Source organism: Magallana gigas, chromosome 5 (assembly GCF_963853765.1).
Source record: "Magallana gigas chromosome 5, xbMagGiga1.1, whole genome shotgun sequence".
Lineage (NCBI taxonomy): Eukaryota > Metazoa > Mollusca > Bivalvia > Ostreida > Ostreidae > Magallana > Magallana gigas.
This window is the reverse complement of record NC_088857.1, coordinates 3107738-3124996: the sequence shown is the minus strand read 5'-3', so window position 1 is coordinate 3124996 and position 17259 is coordinate 3107738. Positions and strand designations below refer to the sequence as shown.

Genomic DNA, 17259 nt, shown 5'->3' with positions numbered 1-17259 from the left:
TATAAACAAATAAAATTCATACGCTAAGATATGCAGGTACTTTGGCGCAACTCTTATTTCTGCAAATTTCAAGCTTCACTCATAAAACGATTAATAATTATATATAAAATTATATGAAAATTGTATTCTATATCATTTTGATTCCCTGAAGTAATTTTAAACGTAATAAATGTTTTGAACTATTTTCTTACGCCAAGTTTTGAAAGGAAGAATTTGAAGCGGGAAACAACAAGTGACGCCATATTGGACGCAGTTATCGTCTGGAACGCCGTGGTGAACATGAAATAGTTTCATGGTTGTATGCAGCAATAGCTTGCATACGTTGTTATAGCTCATGATATTGGAAAAACTTATATAATTTCGTAAGTTTCATTCATGTAAAGATAACCCTAACATGACTGATATTTCATCGTGCTTATGTGATGAAGTTGCATTTCATCTTTAGACGAAAGGAGAAGACAATAAATTATATACCGTGGATAACCTTTGTATATGCATTGTTTAACTTCCTCAACTGCAATTTTATATACCATATTTATAACAATGCAAGAAAAAAGCAATCGAGTAACAATGGTCATTTACACCAAAGAATTTTTAGTCATTTTCTACAGGTGCACTTACAGATGTCATTACTTATGTTTTACATAGATGTTAATATATTTGAGTTATTGTGTGTGTGTGTGTGTGTGAAATTAGGATACCAAGGATGGTTAAATTGATTAAATGTGTTTAATTTTATAGTTGTCCTACAGCTGTACATTGATGAAGTAATGCAATTGAAATATTAACTGTAATGTGTATTGTTTTTTTCTCTATTTAAGGTTATTGTGGATATATTAAATTGAGGAACCATGTTTTATGCTCACTTTGTGCTGAGCAAAAAGGGCCCATTGGCCCGGATTTGGCTGGCAGCTCATTGGGATAAAAAGCTAACGAAGGCTCATGTATTTGAAACAAATATTGACAGCAGTGTGGAAGCAATTATGCAACCAAAGGTAATATTTATGAAAATAGCTGATATTTCGATTGTATATGGCCTTTTCTTATTGCTGTATAATTAAATACTTCTGAGTTAACTTAATGTTTCTACGTATTTCATTTTAAGGTCAAGCTTGCATTGCGTACATCTGGTCATTTGTTACTGGGAGTTGTCAGAATTTATTCTCGGAAGGCCAAGTACTTGTTAGCAGACTGTAATGAAGCTTTTGTCAAGATCAAGATGGCCTTCCGTCCGGGTGTGGTGGACCTGCCGGAGGAGAACCGCGAGGCTGCCGTGGCCGCCATCACCCTGCAGGAGAACTTCCACGACTTTGACACCACCTTAGCTGATCTCAAGTAATTAGACCATGTCAGATCTATTGAACCTTCCGTTGATCCACACAAGCTTTAAAAAAAAAATTCTCGAATGAACTTTTCCCCATTACTCAATTAGTGTATTGTATTAATCAGGAATGGATGTTTAATTTTTAGTGACCTTGACATGCACGCCCAGTTTTCTGTCAACCAGAGTCGTCCCGAGGACATCACGATGAGGGAGGATTTGTCCAGTATAGCTTTTGTTGGCGATGATGGGTTTGGTGAGTGCCAGGGCCCAGTATCTGTCTTCACTGTAATCATAGCAATCAAACTGTGTAAATCTAGCTACATTTGATTTATAAAGGTTTTTTCCTAATTCCTATTATTCAAAGAGACAAGGAGTTTAATTAAAAAATACAAGGAATTTTGTCAAATCAAGAAAAAAGCAGTATCATTTTAAGTTGGCATAGTAAATTTTATAAAACAGGAAGCTCTCTTTTTTAAACTATTCTTTTTGTATAGCATTCTTATTTAACAATTGATCATAATTTAAAAAAACTCATAAATAAGACACATAGTGACATACTTCCATGATTTTTTCTGTTTTAAGTTTTAATAAGACGGTTAAGATACACTCGTGTCTCTAGAAATGTATTTGATTATTTTTGTTCAGGAGGCGAATTTGAATACTGCGTTAAAATGAGTATGATTGAAATTTTCCAAATGTTGAAACTCATTTTTAATAGTGAGTGATTACAAAAGGTGGAAGGCATCCACTTGGTGTAGTTTGATTTTATCATGAATATTATCTCTGATTTCATTTTCCCCTTTTCATGCATGAAAATGTGTTCATACAGAAGGAAAGAAACCTTCTAGAAATCCCCCATATCATAGTTAGCTTATGTTGCTCTAGTCAAACAGAAATCCCCCATATCATAGTTAGCTTATGTTGCTCTAGTCAAACAGAAATCCCCCATATCATAGTTAGCTTATGTTGCTCTAGTCAAACAGAAATCCCCCATATCATAGTTAGCTTATGTTGCTCTAGTCAAACAGAAATCCCCCATATCATAGTTAGCTTATGTTGCTCTAGTCAAACAGAAATCCCCCATATCATAGTTAGCTTATGTTGCTCTAGTCAAACAGAAATCCCCCATATCATAGTTAGCTTATGTTGCTCTAGTCAAACAGAAATCCCCCATATCATAGTTAGCTTATGTTGCTCTAGTCAAACAGAAATCCCCCATATCATAGTTAGCTTATGTTGCTCTAGTCAAACAGAAATCCCCCATATCATAGTTAGCTTATGTTGCTCTAGTCAAACAGAAATCCCCCATATCATAGTTAGCTTATGTTGCTCTAGTCAAACAGAAATCCCCCATATCATAGTTAGCTTATGTTGCTCTAGTCAAACAGAAATCCCCCATATCATAGTTAGCTTATGTTGCTCTAGTCAAACAGAAATCCCCCATATCATAGTTAGCTTATGTTGCTCTAGTCAAACAGAAATCCCCCATATCATAGTTAGCTTATGTTGCTCTAGTCAAACAGAAATCCCCCATATCATAGTTAGCTTATGTTGCTCTAGTCAAACAGAAATCCCCCATATCATAGTTAGCTTATGTTGCTCTAGTCAAACAGAATTTCTGTTACAGAAACTTACGTATTCAGTAGTCTGTAGACAAGTTCGTTAGTTTGTGTTTAAATTAAAGACAAATTAAACTGAAATCTGTGGACAGTATCACCATGACAATCTTATTAATTGGTACATGTAGTTAATATATGTCTTGGAGACTCAAAGATTTATATATGTTTTGGAAAATAAGCCTTTAATTCTGACTGAAAGGTAAAGCTTGTCAATGTTGTTTACAGATTTCAGTTGACACTTAGCTGGTGTCTGAAATCCATCAAATATTTATTTATATAGAAAAATACATATTTCTGTTAAATGTTAAGGATAATGCATGAATGTGCTAACTCAGCTTTTACCTTTCTTGTATAGGTGATGTAGGGTTTGATGACAGAGAAATCCTGCGAGATGCGTCAGGCATTGATGACTCCCTGTACACCAATCGCAGCAGTATTCGACCAGTGGAGCCTGATGAAAAGACACTGAACGAGCACACGTCAGAGAAACCGATGGACGTGGACTTACATCCAGCCGTTGATGCTGATGATTTTGGCGGGGCCGTGGATGGGGGATTTATAGGTGAGTCAATAGTTTGTGTTTGTTTTCTTTTCCTGTTGAGTTTATTGAAGGATTGCTTTTTCTTTTAATTGTACAAAAACTTGTTTTGAAAAAAAAAAAATACAAAAATACAAATGTGGGTTAAAACTTATTGCTATAAAGTCTTTAAAGAAAACGCATCCTTATTGTTCATGTTTGTTTGGAGTTAATGATTGTTATAAATTAAGCTATTGATGGTTACAGTGTTAAAAGGTTAATTGTTAATTGTTATGAAGTTGACTGTTGATTGTTTTGATTTGATGGTTAAGATGATGACCATGAACATGATGATGATGACGATGATGACGGTGGGTTTGGAGGAGGGGTGGATCAAGAATTTTTTGGTAAGAAAGGTTTGCTGGGTGTTGGATAAACAGTACAAATACTGTGAGTGAAAAATCATGTGTGTTGAAATACATGTTTTTAAAATTTTTCACATGGGTATAATAAAAGGAATTAGTTTGAAAAAGTTCATTGTAAAATATAAGCTAAAATCTTTGTTTAAAAATTTGGATCCTAAATAATGTAAAAACAATAGATATACATGTTAATCAAATTAGTAACTTTTCTCTTACACATTATGAAACATAAAGTGTAGGATAAGTAATAAGTATACTTCTTTATTATTCAGGAAAGTTTCTACAGATATCCCGCAAACTAGTTCAAGTAATAACATTTTGGAATTTTATGCATCTCGATTCTGACATGTCATATTTGTGAGTTTGTGTTTTAGGGAATGACTTTATGAATGGAGGTGGCTTGTTTGAGGATGCTCCTTTACCAGTCGGGGAAGTCTCCATGCCAGCACCTGTGGAAGAACAAAAGCCAGAAGGTATTAATTGAATTCCTATTTTATGTCCTGCTTTGGAGCATGACCCCATCCTGTACATTTTCTCTATGATGTGCTGGCAGACAAGAAGTTGATGAATGTGATTCTTTTTAGTTTTATGCACACAGACACCTGACATTTTTTTTTTACAAAAAATAAATATATGCCCTCTACCTAGTACCTAAGAATTCACAATTTACACATGGCCACCATCTTGGGTTTATTTTAGACTGTCTTGTCTAAAAAGAGCTTGAAACTCTTTGGTAAAATTATTTGGCGATCTTCTCCATTTTCCTTGCAACACCTTAGCTTACAACAAATTCAACCAAAATGGTGCATTACATCTATCAGTACCGTAATTAAAATCACCTTTCAATCTGCATCTACTGCCTTTTTTGAATGACGGATGTTATTAAGTAGAATATTCACTGTACACTCACTGTAGTGAAGGTATATTTTGTCATATTAGAACGTAAATAAAGTTTAGAAGAACAGCACAACAATTACTGTTATGACTTACGTTCTTAAACTTGGATTTTAAGTATCATTCAAGTTTACAGCTGTTTATGAAGCTCTTCAACAGATGATATGCCATTAACCAATATATAAGTCTTGAATTTAACTTGTTCATGCTTATGCCTTAACAAGATTTAATTTCTATAAAACCTCTACAGAACCAAAAGATGCTTCAAGCAACGTAACAACAAACACCACATCAGCCACAGAGCCCACCATGATTCACCATGCACCGGGAACATCAGGGGAACAAACCACCCTCATCAATAACGAAGAAGAGGCCTTTGCCTTACCTCCCTTAGATGCCACAGTCTTCCCAGGAGCAGAGAAAAAGAAGAGGAAGCGAAAGTTGATTGTAGATGAACAGAAAGGATTCCCTAGTGAGACCATGAAGCTTCAGCTGTCGGATACCTCAGACATCATTACCACACTAGATCTAGCGCCTCCCACTAAGAAACTGATGCACTGGAAGGAAACTGGTGGCGTGGAAAAATTGTTTGCTCTTCCTGGCAGACCAATTATTTCCAAAACTGCTTCTAAGGTGAGGGACAGTGCTTGACTTTTGATTTTAATTTGGTTTACAATTTGTCAAATAACCTTAGACAGCCATCATAAATGTACAAATTTAGAAAATTCTTAAGAGTTTGATTATAATATGTGTTGTAGCTTTTCTCCCGGAATCTGATCACGCGACAAGTAAAGGAGGAGGAGGAGTCCGACCAGGACAAGCTGGATCTGGAGGCCACGGAGATTCTCCGTGAGGAACAAGGTACTCACAGGATTCTTACTGATTTGTTCATTGCTCTCGTCTTTACCTAGAATTTGTGCAGGTCAGATGAGACTTTTCACTATCCAACTGAATTTTCTTGTATATTTAAAAGATTTAGAACATGTGCCCATCAGATTATGTTTCATATGTACACAGACATCAAGTTTTGACTGGTTGAATGTTATTTTTTGTTGACAGAGAGATCTGCAGCACCGATTCAGGAAGTTAGCACTATCATAGAAGAACCATCGGTCCTAGATGAATCTGCCACAACCACACGAACAAAACGAAGGGAGCGACAGTCCCTGAAGTCCCCCAAACCAGTTCCTACCCCATCCCGAGAACCCGACCTCTCTCTGAACAACACCACGAACCCCTTCTCAAACACATTTACAGAGGCTCCCATAGACCTACCAGGGGGGCCGCCGTCCCTGCTGAACCCACATCTAGATCCGTATGAGACGGAGCCACCCTCAATAGCCCCATTCTCTGTGCCCCCTCCCAGTGTCCCCCCACAGTCAGTGGCCCCGCCATCAGTACTTCCACACGATGCACCGGTAAGTGTAGGGTTGAAGTATGATACAGTCTTTGCTGTCAGGTTTATCTTTTCAAACACTTTTGCCAGAATTCATTTATTTTAACCTGATCACTAAGCTCCCTGAATCATTAGTGTCTAAAATTTCAACACTGCTATTATGCAATTCAATGATACATTTTTTCAAAGGCATTAGAATGAAGAATAAAAGAAGCAATGAGTATATCTTTGCACATGCTGCTTTTAAATAATAATCCCTCACTAAAGTGGATAATGATAAGCATATTGCAAAATTCCTGCTATTTAGTATAAAAAGCTTTTTGGTTGATTTCTAACACTTTTACTTTTGACAGTCATTCAATGTGGAGGCTGAGGTAGATACAGAGGCGATGCCGGAGAATGAGGAACAGGAGGAGAAGCGATGGACGAAGCGGACCCAGCTGATGCAGCACTCACTGGACGTGGCCTTCAGATACAAGAACACTCTCAGCTTCAAGGAAATGTCCAGAAACTTGAACCGAAAACAAGCGTGCTCAAAATTCTATACACTCTTAGTTCTCAAAAAGTTCCAGGCTATCCAAGTGCAACAGCCGGAGGAGTTTGGGGACATTTACATAGACAAAGGGCCCAGGTTTGGAATGATCTGCTGAGGAGACGGGGAATTTGTAAATCTGTGTTACTTCTAAACTACATGTTACTTCTGGTATATCATCTGATTGTGTTATGTAATAGCCTGTGTCCAGTGTAAAACTAGGTCATCAAGTAAAACCCTTTATCTCAATGTGAAGATTTTTTTTAAAAAAAACTTTTGCTATTGTTATCCAACTTTTCTCAACTTTGTATGTGTTTAGATATGAACCAACGATGTGATATTTTTGGAATATTTTATGATCTCTGTACTTTCATCAAACCTTCTTTGGTGAATTTTTCTGATAAATTTTATCTAAGTTTGTTTTAAAACTAATGGGGCACAGTAATTTGTGTTACTGTTCATGTTGTGTTCATATTAAAAGTTTATTTTTAGAACAGTTGAGATTCAAAGGTCAAAGCCACAAAAGAAAAAAGAGTTTTTTGAAAGCTAAAACTCATTTGGATTCATTATTTATGGTATTTTTTGCTTTCCCCCTGTTAAATGGCTATGTATTATGTGTCTAGACATTTAGATCTGTGGACTCGCTGGAGTTTACCGTTCGCGAGCACTCCACTTTACAATGGCAGCTTGGCAGAGGTTTTCCATCTACATGTTAATTTTATGTGTTTTATTTGGCACATTTTACTTCACTTCTCAATATCATCTGTAATTTTAGAGGAAATGTCAACTTTTAATCATAGTTCTTGTATAAAATATAGTATTGTGCAATAAATTCTGAAACATCAGTATTTCCAGCATTTGACTTCATAAAATTTTAACACCTATTGATGATTCAGTATGCTTATAATTCAATGTATACAAATCTTGCATCCTGTAAAAATAGTGGTTAGTGGATAAACAGTGTTTATAGCAGGGACTCTTCAATATTGTACAGTCATTGTTGTATTACTACTTGGTGACGTGTGTAAATATATTGTATGTGCATGTCTTTTTTATATACATGCACATTAATTATATTTACAATAAGTTCCAGTGCCCGTGAGTGTTGATATCTAATTCAGATTCATCAGTGTAAGCTGAATTCAAGGCTGCATAGGGATTTAACTACAGCTGTATCAGTCATATGACCTAGAAGAAAAATTAAATATATACGAACCATCTGTAATTACAGTGAATGAGACCCAGTCCAGATGACAAGTTTTAGTTGATTAAGCAACTTGTATTGGTGTCAGTTTATTGGACCCTTATTTAAGGTGGTGTCTAACGTGATTTGAGGCCTAACTTTTAGAACCAGTTAAATTTTAAGGGATCCAAATTACTTATGCGCAAAGGTAAACATTGATATTAATTTTAGAGATTTGTAGGGTAAAGGTGGACTTTACATTTCTGTGATATTTCTTCTGGCGATAATACTTAAAGTGCTGAAGAACTGACGGGAGTTGATTTTGTCGATGTTTATTTATTTTAAAATCAATGATATGTTATTTTGCATGACAAGTACATGTATTTTCTAATTTGAATTACGCACATTTTTATAATATGAACTTTTGGACTTTTTCGACAAGAATGTCGAGAAACCCCCATATGAATAATGTTAAATAATATTTAAAGATAAAATTTATTCAATCAAACTATGTATCAGTGATAGAAATATTACTCGAAAATTGTATGGATCCAAGCAATACTGAACTCTTGTCTCGTTCAACCAAACGCTCGGCTGACACCGTAAATTTCCGGCAAGGATTTACGGAGACAGCCGAGCGTCGACTTGAACGAGACTATATTGAACTCTGGCGTAGGAATACATACGACTACAAAAAATATTTAAATTGTTTGTACCATTTAAAATCTGACTATTTTCAAGGTATTTAGAAATAAGCTTCCTTGAAAAACAGTGCTTTAGCATACATTACATCGAATTTATCAATTATTTTCAAGAACTAAGTTTTGTCAGCAGCAATGATTTGTGCTGAGGTCCAAACACTGTTTCACTTCGGTTTGTCTGAGCAACTGCATAGGAGAGTTGATTAAAATCAACTCCCAAAAAGTAGTAAAAGTTATTTACAATTTTCAAAGGTTTGTAGAATTTAGACCTGCGGTAATCCCATTAAAAAAAAACACTTAGACCTGCAGTAATCCCATCATAAAAAAAACCTGCTTTGAAGAAATTATAAGAAACATTTACTTTTAGTTTTAACCGTGTTTTCCAAAGGAAAAATCCGGTTATTGAAATGGTAAAAATGGAAAGCTGGTGGACGGCTGGCAAAAGGGTACCCTTATTGTACGGATAACTCCCACAGTTTTCAAGACAGGAAGTTGTTCTTTTGCAGATCAGTTGTACTAGAGGTGCACATTGTTTGGATCTTTACTAAGATAATTCATGATAAAATATACCAGCTGTTGAATTTAGTCTTTTTGGCAAAATATTGCATATAGGCTACCCCTATTGTACTGATAACTCCTTTTATAGTTTTCAAGATAGGAAGTTGTTCTTTACAGAACGATTGTGCATATATCAGAGGTGTGCATATTTTCTTACGTATGTCTGTAAATTGTCCTGTTTAACAAAACTCAAGTTCATTGGGACGATGTTAAAAAAGGTAGCTATGACAGCTTAATAAACAAGGAAGAGTAGCTAAAATTTAAAGATGGGTGACTGGGGAGGGTACCTAAATAGGGCTTTCTTTGTGTATCAAATGCACCATTGAACCTACGGGTTTCTCCATACTACACTGTTGAAATCAGTCTAATGTAGAGAAAAACCACGAGTTTCCGAAAAGATTATAATTAAGACTCACAAGTTGTACATGTTTTCTTTGCCAGAAGGACTATGAATTTAACTTTATTTTGACAATTTTTTTTTTGGGGGGGGGGGGGGGAACCCAACTTGGGCCATGTTTGCTCTTGTGATGTGATGGGGATGAATGACTAATAAAATGGCATGGCTGTCATACTTAGCTTACATCAGCTGATGGCTTTTGTGTGGTTTTCTATTTAGTTTCATTTTGATTTCTGATCTGCTTATTTTTAGTTTCAGTGTCATATTTCTAATTGTAGTCGTCTTCGTTTATAAACAATGTTGGGATTAAGATTCCCAAATAATGAGAGAATACGATGGATTTTATCATCCTTGTGTATTACGTCCTATGATTAACAATGTGTATTTTTTCTCACTTTTAAATATTTATAAATAATTTAGAGTGAATATGTAAACAAAATCAGTATAAAAAGTTCAGTTACGTATGCGCTATAAACCGTGCGATCATAGTAGGAAAAACCCACGGACTGGTATAATGTTTTTTCTGCCATGTTTTATACCTGCATACCCACATGAACTTACCAAAAAAAAGCAACTGATTCTTAAAATATATTCCATATGGTATGGAATTTATCAACTTCTTTCTTGAGTTATATGCACAGAAGTGGTTGAAAAATAAACAAAACATTTTACAAAAAGTAACAAAGTTTATTCTTAAAAAAATAACAGTGTATGTATATACAAGTATAAAATAAAGTTGAAAAGCAGAAAATTGGAATGATGTACAACCATTGATCATGGCACCTGTGTGGACGACTGCTTGTGTACATATGGCGGCTGTAAGCAAACCCCTCCCACCCCTTCTCACATTCTGAGTATTTGTACTATAGACTTGCATGGTTAAAGATCATAACATATCGGTATACTTTTACCCTGGGTATGAATAGAACACTTATACTCCTGAAACAGTTTATACCGGGATAATGCGTAATTGTAATGGCAGCTTCTGGTAACGAAGTAGTGAACAAGATACATGTTTATACTGTAAAGTTTCTTGTGCAAAATTTGGAACAGCACCATTTCAAGTGTCCGTTGGGGACTACCTTGACCCCCGGGCGAAACCGGTCCCTCAGTATCGGTGACTAGACTGGAATGTAAGGCTATGGATGACCAATCTGGTGTGAACTTTGACCTCAAACATCAATCATGGCTACCCCTGTAATATATCAATACAATAAAGAAACAACAGCTACCAATGCAGAGTAACTATTACTTTACTGAAGAGATATTTTTAGCTTTTCTATCGCATGAAATAATTCTAAAGCTTGAGATTCCAGAATTACCTCGCTTTGCATATTATGAAAAGATAAATTATACATTCATATACAGTAGAACAGGATTGCACCGAAACTCCTTATAACAAATTCCGGTTTACAATGTGTTTTCACCCCCCCCCCCCGCGTCCTAAGACTTAATATTTCTTAAATATAATAAAATACATTCAAAACAAATAAAAATAAATGCGTGTTTAACTAATTTTAAAACATAAACTTTACAATGCAAGATTGATATAAAATCGTTTTGCCAATATCTATTTAACCGGTTCCGTTACATCCATATTATAGTGTGCGATACGTGCAAAGATTTTACTATCTGTTTTATCTTAATTTGGCCACTTACGTGTATCGCCATCTGGCGGGAAATCATTGCGTTTAAAGCAGCGGAAGCGATCTACGAGGATCTTAACGTCTGACTTGAGTCGCTCTACCCCCGGGAATTTGATGGGTGTGGCACGACAAAGGGGGCAACAGACGGCAGGCGCAGTAGTCATTTTGGAGTAATTCTGCCAACAATGATGGTGGAAAACTGAAAAAATCATAACAGTTCTGTAATTAAATACATCTATCAGTTGTTAGAACTACTACCCCCCCCCCCCCCCCCCCACTTCTCTCCATTTCTTACCATGTTGACAGACAAGCTTTGCTTTCAGCTGTTGCTTTGAGTCCATCCTTTCCCAACAGATTGGACAGTCGGTCCCTACAGGTATCATGAAAAACAAATTACGCATGTATATTACATCGGTCTAACATATATAGTGCAAATAGCTGTGAGAATACATGTGTAGTACAATCGTATGTATACCATATCAAAATAAATTAGTTCATTTCTGCTGTTAGTCATATTGACCTTGTTCTTGATCTAAAAGATAACAGATATAAAGTTCTAATAATAGGTTTAGATGACAGATTGGAGTGGAAGGGGGTGTCGATCAAGTATATATAAGAAAACAATTACTCGGCCAATCTGATGAAATCTCATAAGTGCAATCATGTGATTTTTTTTCATTTTCCACTTCAATATCTTTTGAAATAAGAGCGCCATGCAATGACTTTTTCTTTAATGAAAGGACAGGTGCCCTTGTATACAGAATATGTTACTAGAGAAGGAGAAGCTATTCACCGTCGTGTCTATTGCTGTCTGCAAAGTTGTCTTTATAGATGTCGGTTTATAACAAGTGTCGAATTGAATAGTCTACAGATATTTAAATAAGTTGTCTATACATGTATATGTTGAATAAAGTTGTCAGTGAATGTGCAATTATATAAGCCACCCATGGGCGTCAATTCAACTTGTCTAGAACTGTGCAATTTACGTTTCAAACATTTCTACTCTAATTTTGAAAGATATTGAATTGAATTTTAAAAAAAAAAATGTTAATCCAGTTGTACATGGATGCTGCATTGCATCCCTATATTATTGAAGCCAAACTAAGTCAATATATCAGTTGATTTATACATATACCTAGTTACATATACATTGTATATATATATAGGTATTTAAACTATAATTTGTGTTTTTAAGATGTTATAACTTCATCGTATCAGATTATCTTTATAAATACACGTATCTACTAATTTGTCAATTGACGTCTGTCTATAAATGTTAAAATAAAATTGTTTGAAAGTTCAATTTGTTGTCTTTTGATGTACAATTAAAATGTCAAAAAATTTCAGATATCATAAAATAATGTTTTATAGTTGCCAAGACGTCAAATGAAGTGGTTTATAGATACATAATAAGTTGTCCATAGATGACATAAAGTATACAAAATTTGACATAAACACCCATTATATAATATTAAATGATTACATATGAGCTATATTTATCAACTTCCTATACTTTGTTTCATGCCGCATACTTAGTCACTCCTTGAGGTTAGGGTCAATAAAAACCACAACTCTATTCCTGTACCCGGTCAGTAAAAACCACAACTCTATGCCTGTACCCGGTCAGTAATAACCACAACTCTATTCCTGTACCTGTACCCGGTCAGTAAAAACCACAACTCTATCCCTGTACCCGGTCAGTAAAAACCACAACTCTATTCCTGTACCCGTTCGATGAACCGACAAAAACACCGGCAGACAAAAGCAGTATTTAAGACTTCTAACGTGTTTTTTTTAAATAACACCCAATTATAATCCACCACGCTTTAGATGCGTGCTACAGTACTAGTAAATTTATGTGACCTATTGTCTATATGACCTATATAATTAAAAAATCGGCATTGGAAAATTCGGGGGAGGGGGGGGGGGGGGGGCAATGACCTGTACGTACCGGATTGTTTGAGGATTTTCATGTCCCACCCCACAATGTAGTAAGCGCCGCCTCTACTGGAACCAGTCTTCTGAAAAAGATCAAAGGAGACCGCTGGACGAATACATTCAAAATAACCTAACGTCCGTCACAAACTAAACTATCAGATATAAACTTATAACATCTTGATTACTAATATCTAAGATGATTCTTAAAACAATACATTATATCGTTCCATCTCTTTAATGTTGAAAATCTTATATTTCATATTCCATAGGCCGTTTATATTAACCCTTCTCCCAGGCACGTAGCATCGGGGGGGGGGGGGGGGGCCCCGGGGGGGCCTGGCCCCCCCCCCCCCCCCCCACTTTTTCTCGCAGCAACAAATTTTTTAAAATTTACATATAAAAAATGGAATTATCATTGAGTTGGCCCCCCCCCCACTTTTTTGGGAGTATGTAAAAAATTGATATGAAAATAAGGAAATGAGTAGTGAAATTGAAGTTACATGGTAAGCCAGGCCCCCCCCCCCCCCCCCCCCCCCCCCAGGGATTAGGATTTTGAAGATTTTGGGAAACATAATATTTTCCTTTTTTTTTTTTTTTTTTTTGCTTGTCAAGATTTTTTTGATGAGTCTGGCCCCCCCCCCCCCCACTTTCAAAAACGATGCTCCGTGCCTGTCTCCTTCAATCCTCCTTTCTTCTCTGCCTACTCAGAGGCCGTATGGTGTACGCGTGCTTTAGTCCTTTTTGAGAAAGTATCTTTTAAATTTGTATGTCAAGTGCTATACTGGTACAAAGTCATCTTATTTTTGGCGAGATATTGATGATATTTGTCCTTGTGCTCTTATGATGAGGTATTTGAATCATCGTAAAAGTTTGAATCATTGCCCCCCCCCCCCCCCCCCCCAAAAAAAATTAATAAAATTCAAAGTGATGAAATAAATCAATATATCAAAATTAATCGAAGTAGTGGGGTATGTACGATATTATGATGATAATGATAGGAACATAATATATTTCCTCCATTGATACGAGCACCTGTTTGTGAGATGTCTCAATATGCACGCAATGTATATGAAAAACACATATTATAACTGTATTACTCTAACACCCCCACGTTAATATTACACGAGGGACGATTTCTGACCTTCCTCCCATGTAAAAATATATCTGATAAAACTGAACACACCCTCTCCATTGTACAGTTGTATACGGATATCTACAGAAGTACACTTTCATTATGAAAGCTTCTTTAGTGTACAGTTTTATATTTATGTACTCCCTATGTACAATAATTACAGTGTGGACGCCCCTCCATGGTACAGTATTTACATACTGTCTATGTACACTTACAGTGTGGACGCCCCTCCATTGTACAGTATTTACATACTGCCTGTGTAATCTTACATTGTGGACGCCCCTCCATTGTACAGTATTTACATACCGCCTATGTACACTTACAGTGTGGACGCCCCTCCTTTGTACAGTATTTACATACTGCCTGTGTAATCTTACATTGTGGACGCCCCTCCATTGTACAGTATTTACATACCGACTATGTACACTTACAGTGTGGACGCCCCCCTCTGGGTCGGTACTGGTGCTGTGTTTCTGACACATACAGAGACAGGCCAGTGACGTCACGATCAGCATTACAATGATGGCGATACACAGCGCCATGAACACCATGTTTCCCATCTCGTATCCGTCCTCCGACATACTGAAAAAAGAATTAAAGTTTAAAGCCAAGAAAATTTACACAATGTTTAGATATTTTAGTGTCATTAGATATCTAGTCGGTCATGGTCACTGAGTATGATGACGCCAAACAGGTGCACTCAATGCTGTACGGGGGTGTCAAACACAGAGTATGATAAGTGTGACCTTTTTCTTTTTTCGATGTATTTCCACGATATCTTCTTATTTCTACACATTAAAGTTCTTACGAAATAATGCATATTTAGAGTTTTCGTCCATGTACATTTTCCATTGACTGACAGATAAAAAAAATAATTCCAAACAGATTGAGTACAGAATAAACCAAGTACAAGCCATACCAGAATTCTGCCTTGATAAACCCTCAAAAGAGACGTTTGAATTTTACAAACCTAGCGTATTGAACTAAAAGCTAAGTTTATTTCTGTAAAATACAAATAATTCACAATGTACACATTGAATATTAGTGACATTAATTAATTGCTCTGGTTCCACACATTAATTCATCGGAAATAAACCACTTATGATGGTCCAAGTTTCAAGTAAAACATTCTACTCGGGTCGCATCAGGAATTTTTCCTTTTATACATAAAGTCATTAACGTATCCAGCCATTTAACATACTAGTATTCTCCACTCAATATCAATTAAACAATTCTCTCTCTGATATTATAGAAATAATAAAAGGAAAACAGGAGAGAGACATTAAAACTTCCTGAAATAATTGTACAAAATCAAAAATATCTAAATTTACCTTGAATTAAATTGAGTGGTAGAGAGCAAGAGAACGGCCCCTGTTTTGTGTTGGTATGATTCGACCTGTGTCATCTTCATGATCTTATATATATACTCTCTCTCTCCACCAGCAACAAAAGCCAGTGTATTGCTTTCACCTAGTTATCAGGGGTGGATTGAGGGCATCGCATAAAGGAGAGGGGGTCAGTGGCCTGATTAAATCGATCCCCATTCTTTATTGGCTCTATAACGTCAGCGATTGCTATCTTCGTTCATCCAGAACGGACGGGACCTATATATTCATTGTCAGCTCTAAAGCTAGCGCAGCCCGCTGAATACAAAGGAATAGACAGTTGTTTTTTTTTTAAAAAGCACCTTTACTTATAACTTTAATATAGAGACTTAGTCAACGATAAATCCATCGCTGATGGGGAAAATGTCAGGTTATTTATAGTCACATATTATGTATGCCTGAATACTCGCTCACGGAATATTCCACATGAAGTAATTCTGTCACACATACAATGCTATTTTCTAAACAAATTGAACAATATAAGAGAATTCGTTTACATCAAGTTTTATTATTCAAAGATGAAAACAGTTAAGTTAGATTATGGTAAACAGTAACAAGCAGTATTCAACAGCTGATCAGAATGTTCAGCTGATAATTAAATAATACGTTTATATGTATATTGTTAGAACCATGCACTTATTGTTAATCATATATATGCATGTATACATGCCCCCATACACGGCCCATCATAGTTAAAAAAAATTAACGAAAATATATATCTGTCACCGTGACCGTAAGCGAAGATACGTAATTAGTTGTTTACAAACAACATTCTAGCTGTTTTAGTCGCTGAGAGCCCCTCCCCCAGGCTGATTCTGATACAAGTATCTATCTGGTCAGTTACCTACCTGGACCTGATGATTCCGACAACGAAGACCACAAGAAGAGTGACGAGGACCAGGATAAAGGACCCACACAGACAGGAGTAGGCCTCCAGCCCCGCCCCCCGCCTTTGGTGTCTCGCACGGTGACCCATCCCTCCCGGGGGGTCAGGACTACCCCCGGACACCGACGACATAACAGTAGCAGAGGAAGACATCTTAAAGTCCCGTTCACAAGTATGCATTAAAAAGCGGCTTCCCTTTCGTTCAAGAGCTGCACATGATCTGTCACTTATTTTTGTTTTTGTTGGAGTTCCGTTCTGCTCTATTTTTGACGCTTGCGTTGGTTTTCCGGCTTTGTACTTTCGGTTTATTGTGTACACATTGAATATGTATGTATTAAGTTTACAATCAATAACCGGGCGATTAGGCTGGGTACCACTGACCGATCACATGTACAAGGGTTACCTGATTCATCGATATTTACTGACCGGGTAGATGACCGCAATCGGCAATTGACAAATCTCTCTCTCTCTCTCTCTCTCTCTCTCTCTCTCTTATATATAATTTAATAATTCCTGCCTTCTAATAAATATATAGCCAGGGTAGTTTTTTTTTAAATGTGGGTTACGGGGATTACTAGTGCAAACGATGTACGTATGATCTTCTGTTGGCGATGATCACGTAATTGGGAGCTTAGAGACGATCCGTGGACACAACACGCCCGATGGTTTCCAAGTTCAAGCTCAAGTTCAGTTTATTCTCTCAAACCAAATTTTTGGGTACAAGAGGGA

General features: G+C 36.4%; 2 protein-coding genes across 3 annotated transcripts; one reads left to right on the top strand and one right to left on the bottom strand.

The window, feature by feature from the left end:
• Window positions 1–203: 203 nt before the first annotated feature.
• On the top strand, window positions 204–7549 carry LOC105337371 (double-strand-break repair protein rad21 homolog). Of its 2 annotated transcripts, XM_011442072.4 has the most exons (11): window positions 204–362; window positions 822–995; window positions 1106–1335; window positions 1471–1577; window positions 3299–3505; window positions 3793–3867; window positions 4257–4355; window positions 5027–5409; window positions 5535–5637; window positions 5836–6194; window positions 6526–7549. In XM_011442072.4, the coding sequence occupies exons 2-11, from the start codon at window positions 852–854 to the stop codon at window positions 6820–6822; spliced, it is 2004 nt and encodes a 667-aa protein (XP_011440374.2). In that variant the 5' UTR covers window positions 204–362; window positions 822–851; the 3' UTR covers window positions 6823–7549. The 2 variants fall into 2 exon arrangements, with proteins under 2 accessions (XP_011440374.2, XP_034309486.2); XM_034453595.2 differs by lacking the exon at window positions 3793–3867.
• A 2660-nt stretch (window positions 7550–10209) lies between these two features.
• LOC105337370 (uncharacterized) lies at window positions 10210–16828 on the bottom strand. The gene is made up of 6 exons (XM_011442070.4): window positions 16493–16828; window positions 14691–14841; window positions 13141–13210; window positions 11485–11559; window positions 11203–11388; window positions 10210–10738 (listed from the first exon to the last, which is right to left on the bottom strand). Exons 1-6 carry the CDS (start codon window positions 16708–16710, stop codon window positions 10716–10718), a joined length of 723 nt encoding a protein of 240 aa, XP_011440372.3. The 5' UTR covers window positions 16711–16828; the 3' UTR covers window positions 10210–10715.
• Window positions 16829–17259: the final 431 nt, after the last annotated feature.

What these genes read in the sequence shown, in the direction of transcription:
- LOC105337371 (XM_011442072.4), top strand. Translation starts at nt 852, where the DNA reads ATGTTTTATGCTCACTTTGTGCTGAGCAAAAAGGGCCCATTGGCCCGG. An exon ending in CGTGGATGGGGGATTTATAG is followed by an intron (nt 3,506 to 3,792) that starts GTGAGTCAATAG and finishes TTGATGGTTAAG; the next exon opens with ATGATGACCATGAACATGAT. An exon ending in TACTTCCACACGATGCACCG is followed by an intron (nt 6,195 to 6,525) that starts GTAAGTGTAGGG and finishes TACTTTTGACAG; the next exon opens with TCATTCAATGTGGAGGCTGA.
- LOC105337370 (XM_011442070.4), bottom strand. Translation starts at nt 16,710, where the DNA reads ATGCATACTTGTGAACGGGACTTTAAGATGTCTTCCTCTGCTACTGTT. An exon ending in GAAAATCCTCAAACAATCCG is followed by an intron (nt 11,560 to 13,140) that starts GTACGTACAGGT and finishes TGATACCTGTAG; the next exon opens with GGACCGACTGTCCAATCTGT. An exon ending in AAAGCTTGTCTGTCAACATG is followed by an intron (nt 11,389 to 11,484) that starts GTAAGAAATGGA and finishes TGATTTTTTCAG; the next exon opens with TTTTCCACCATCATTGTTGG.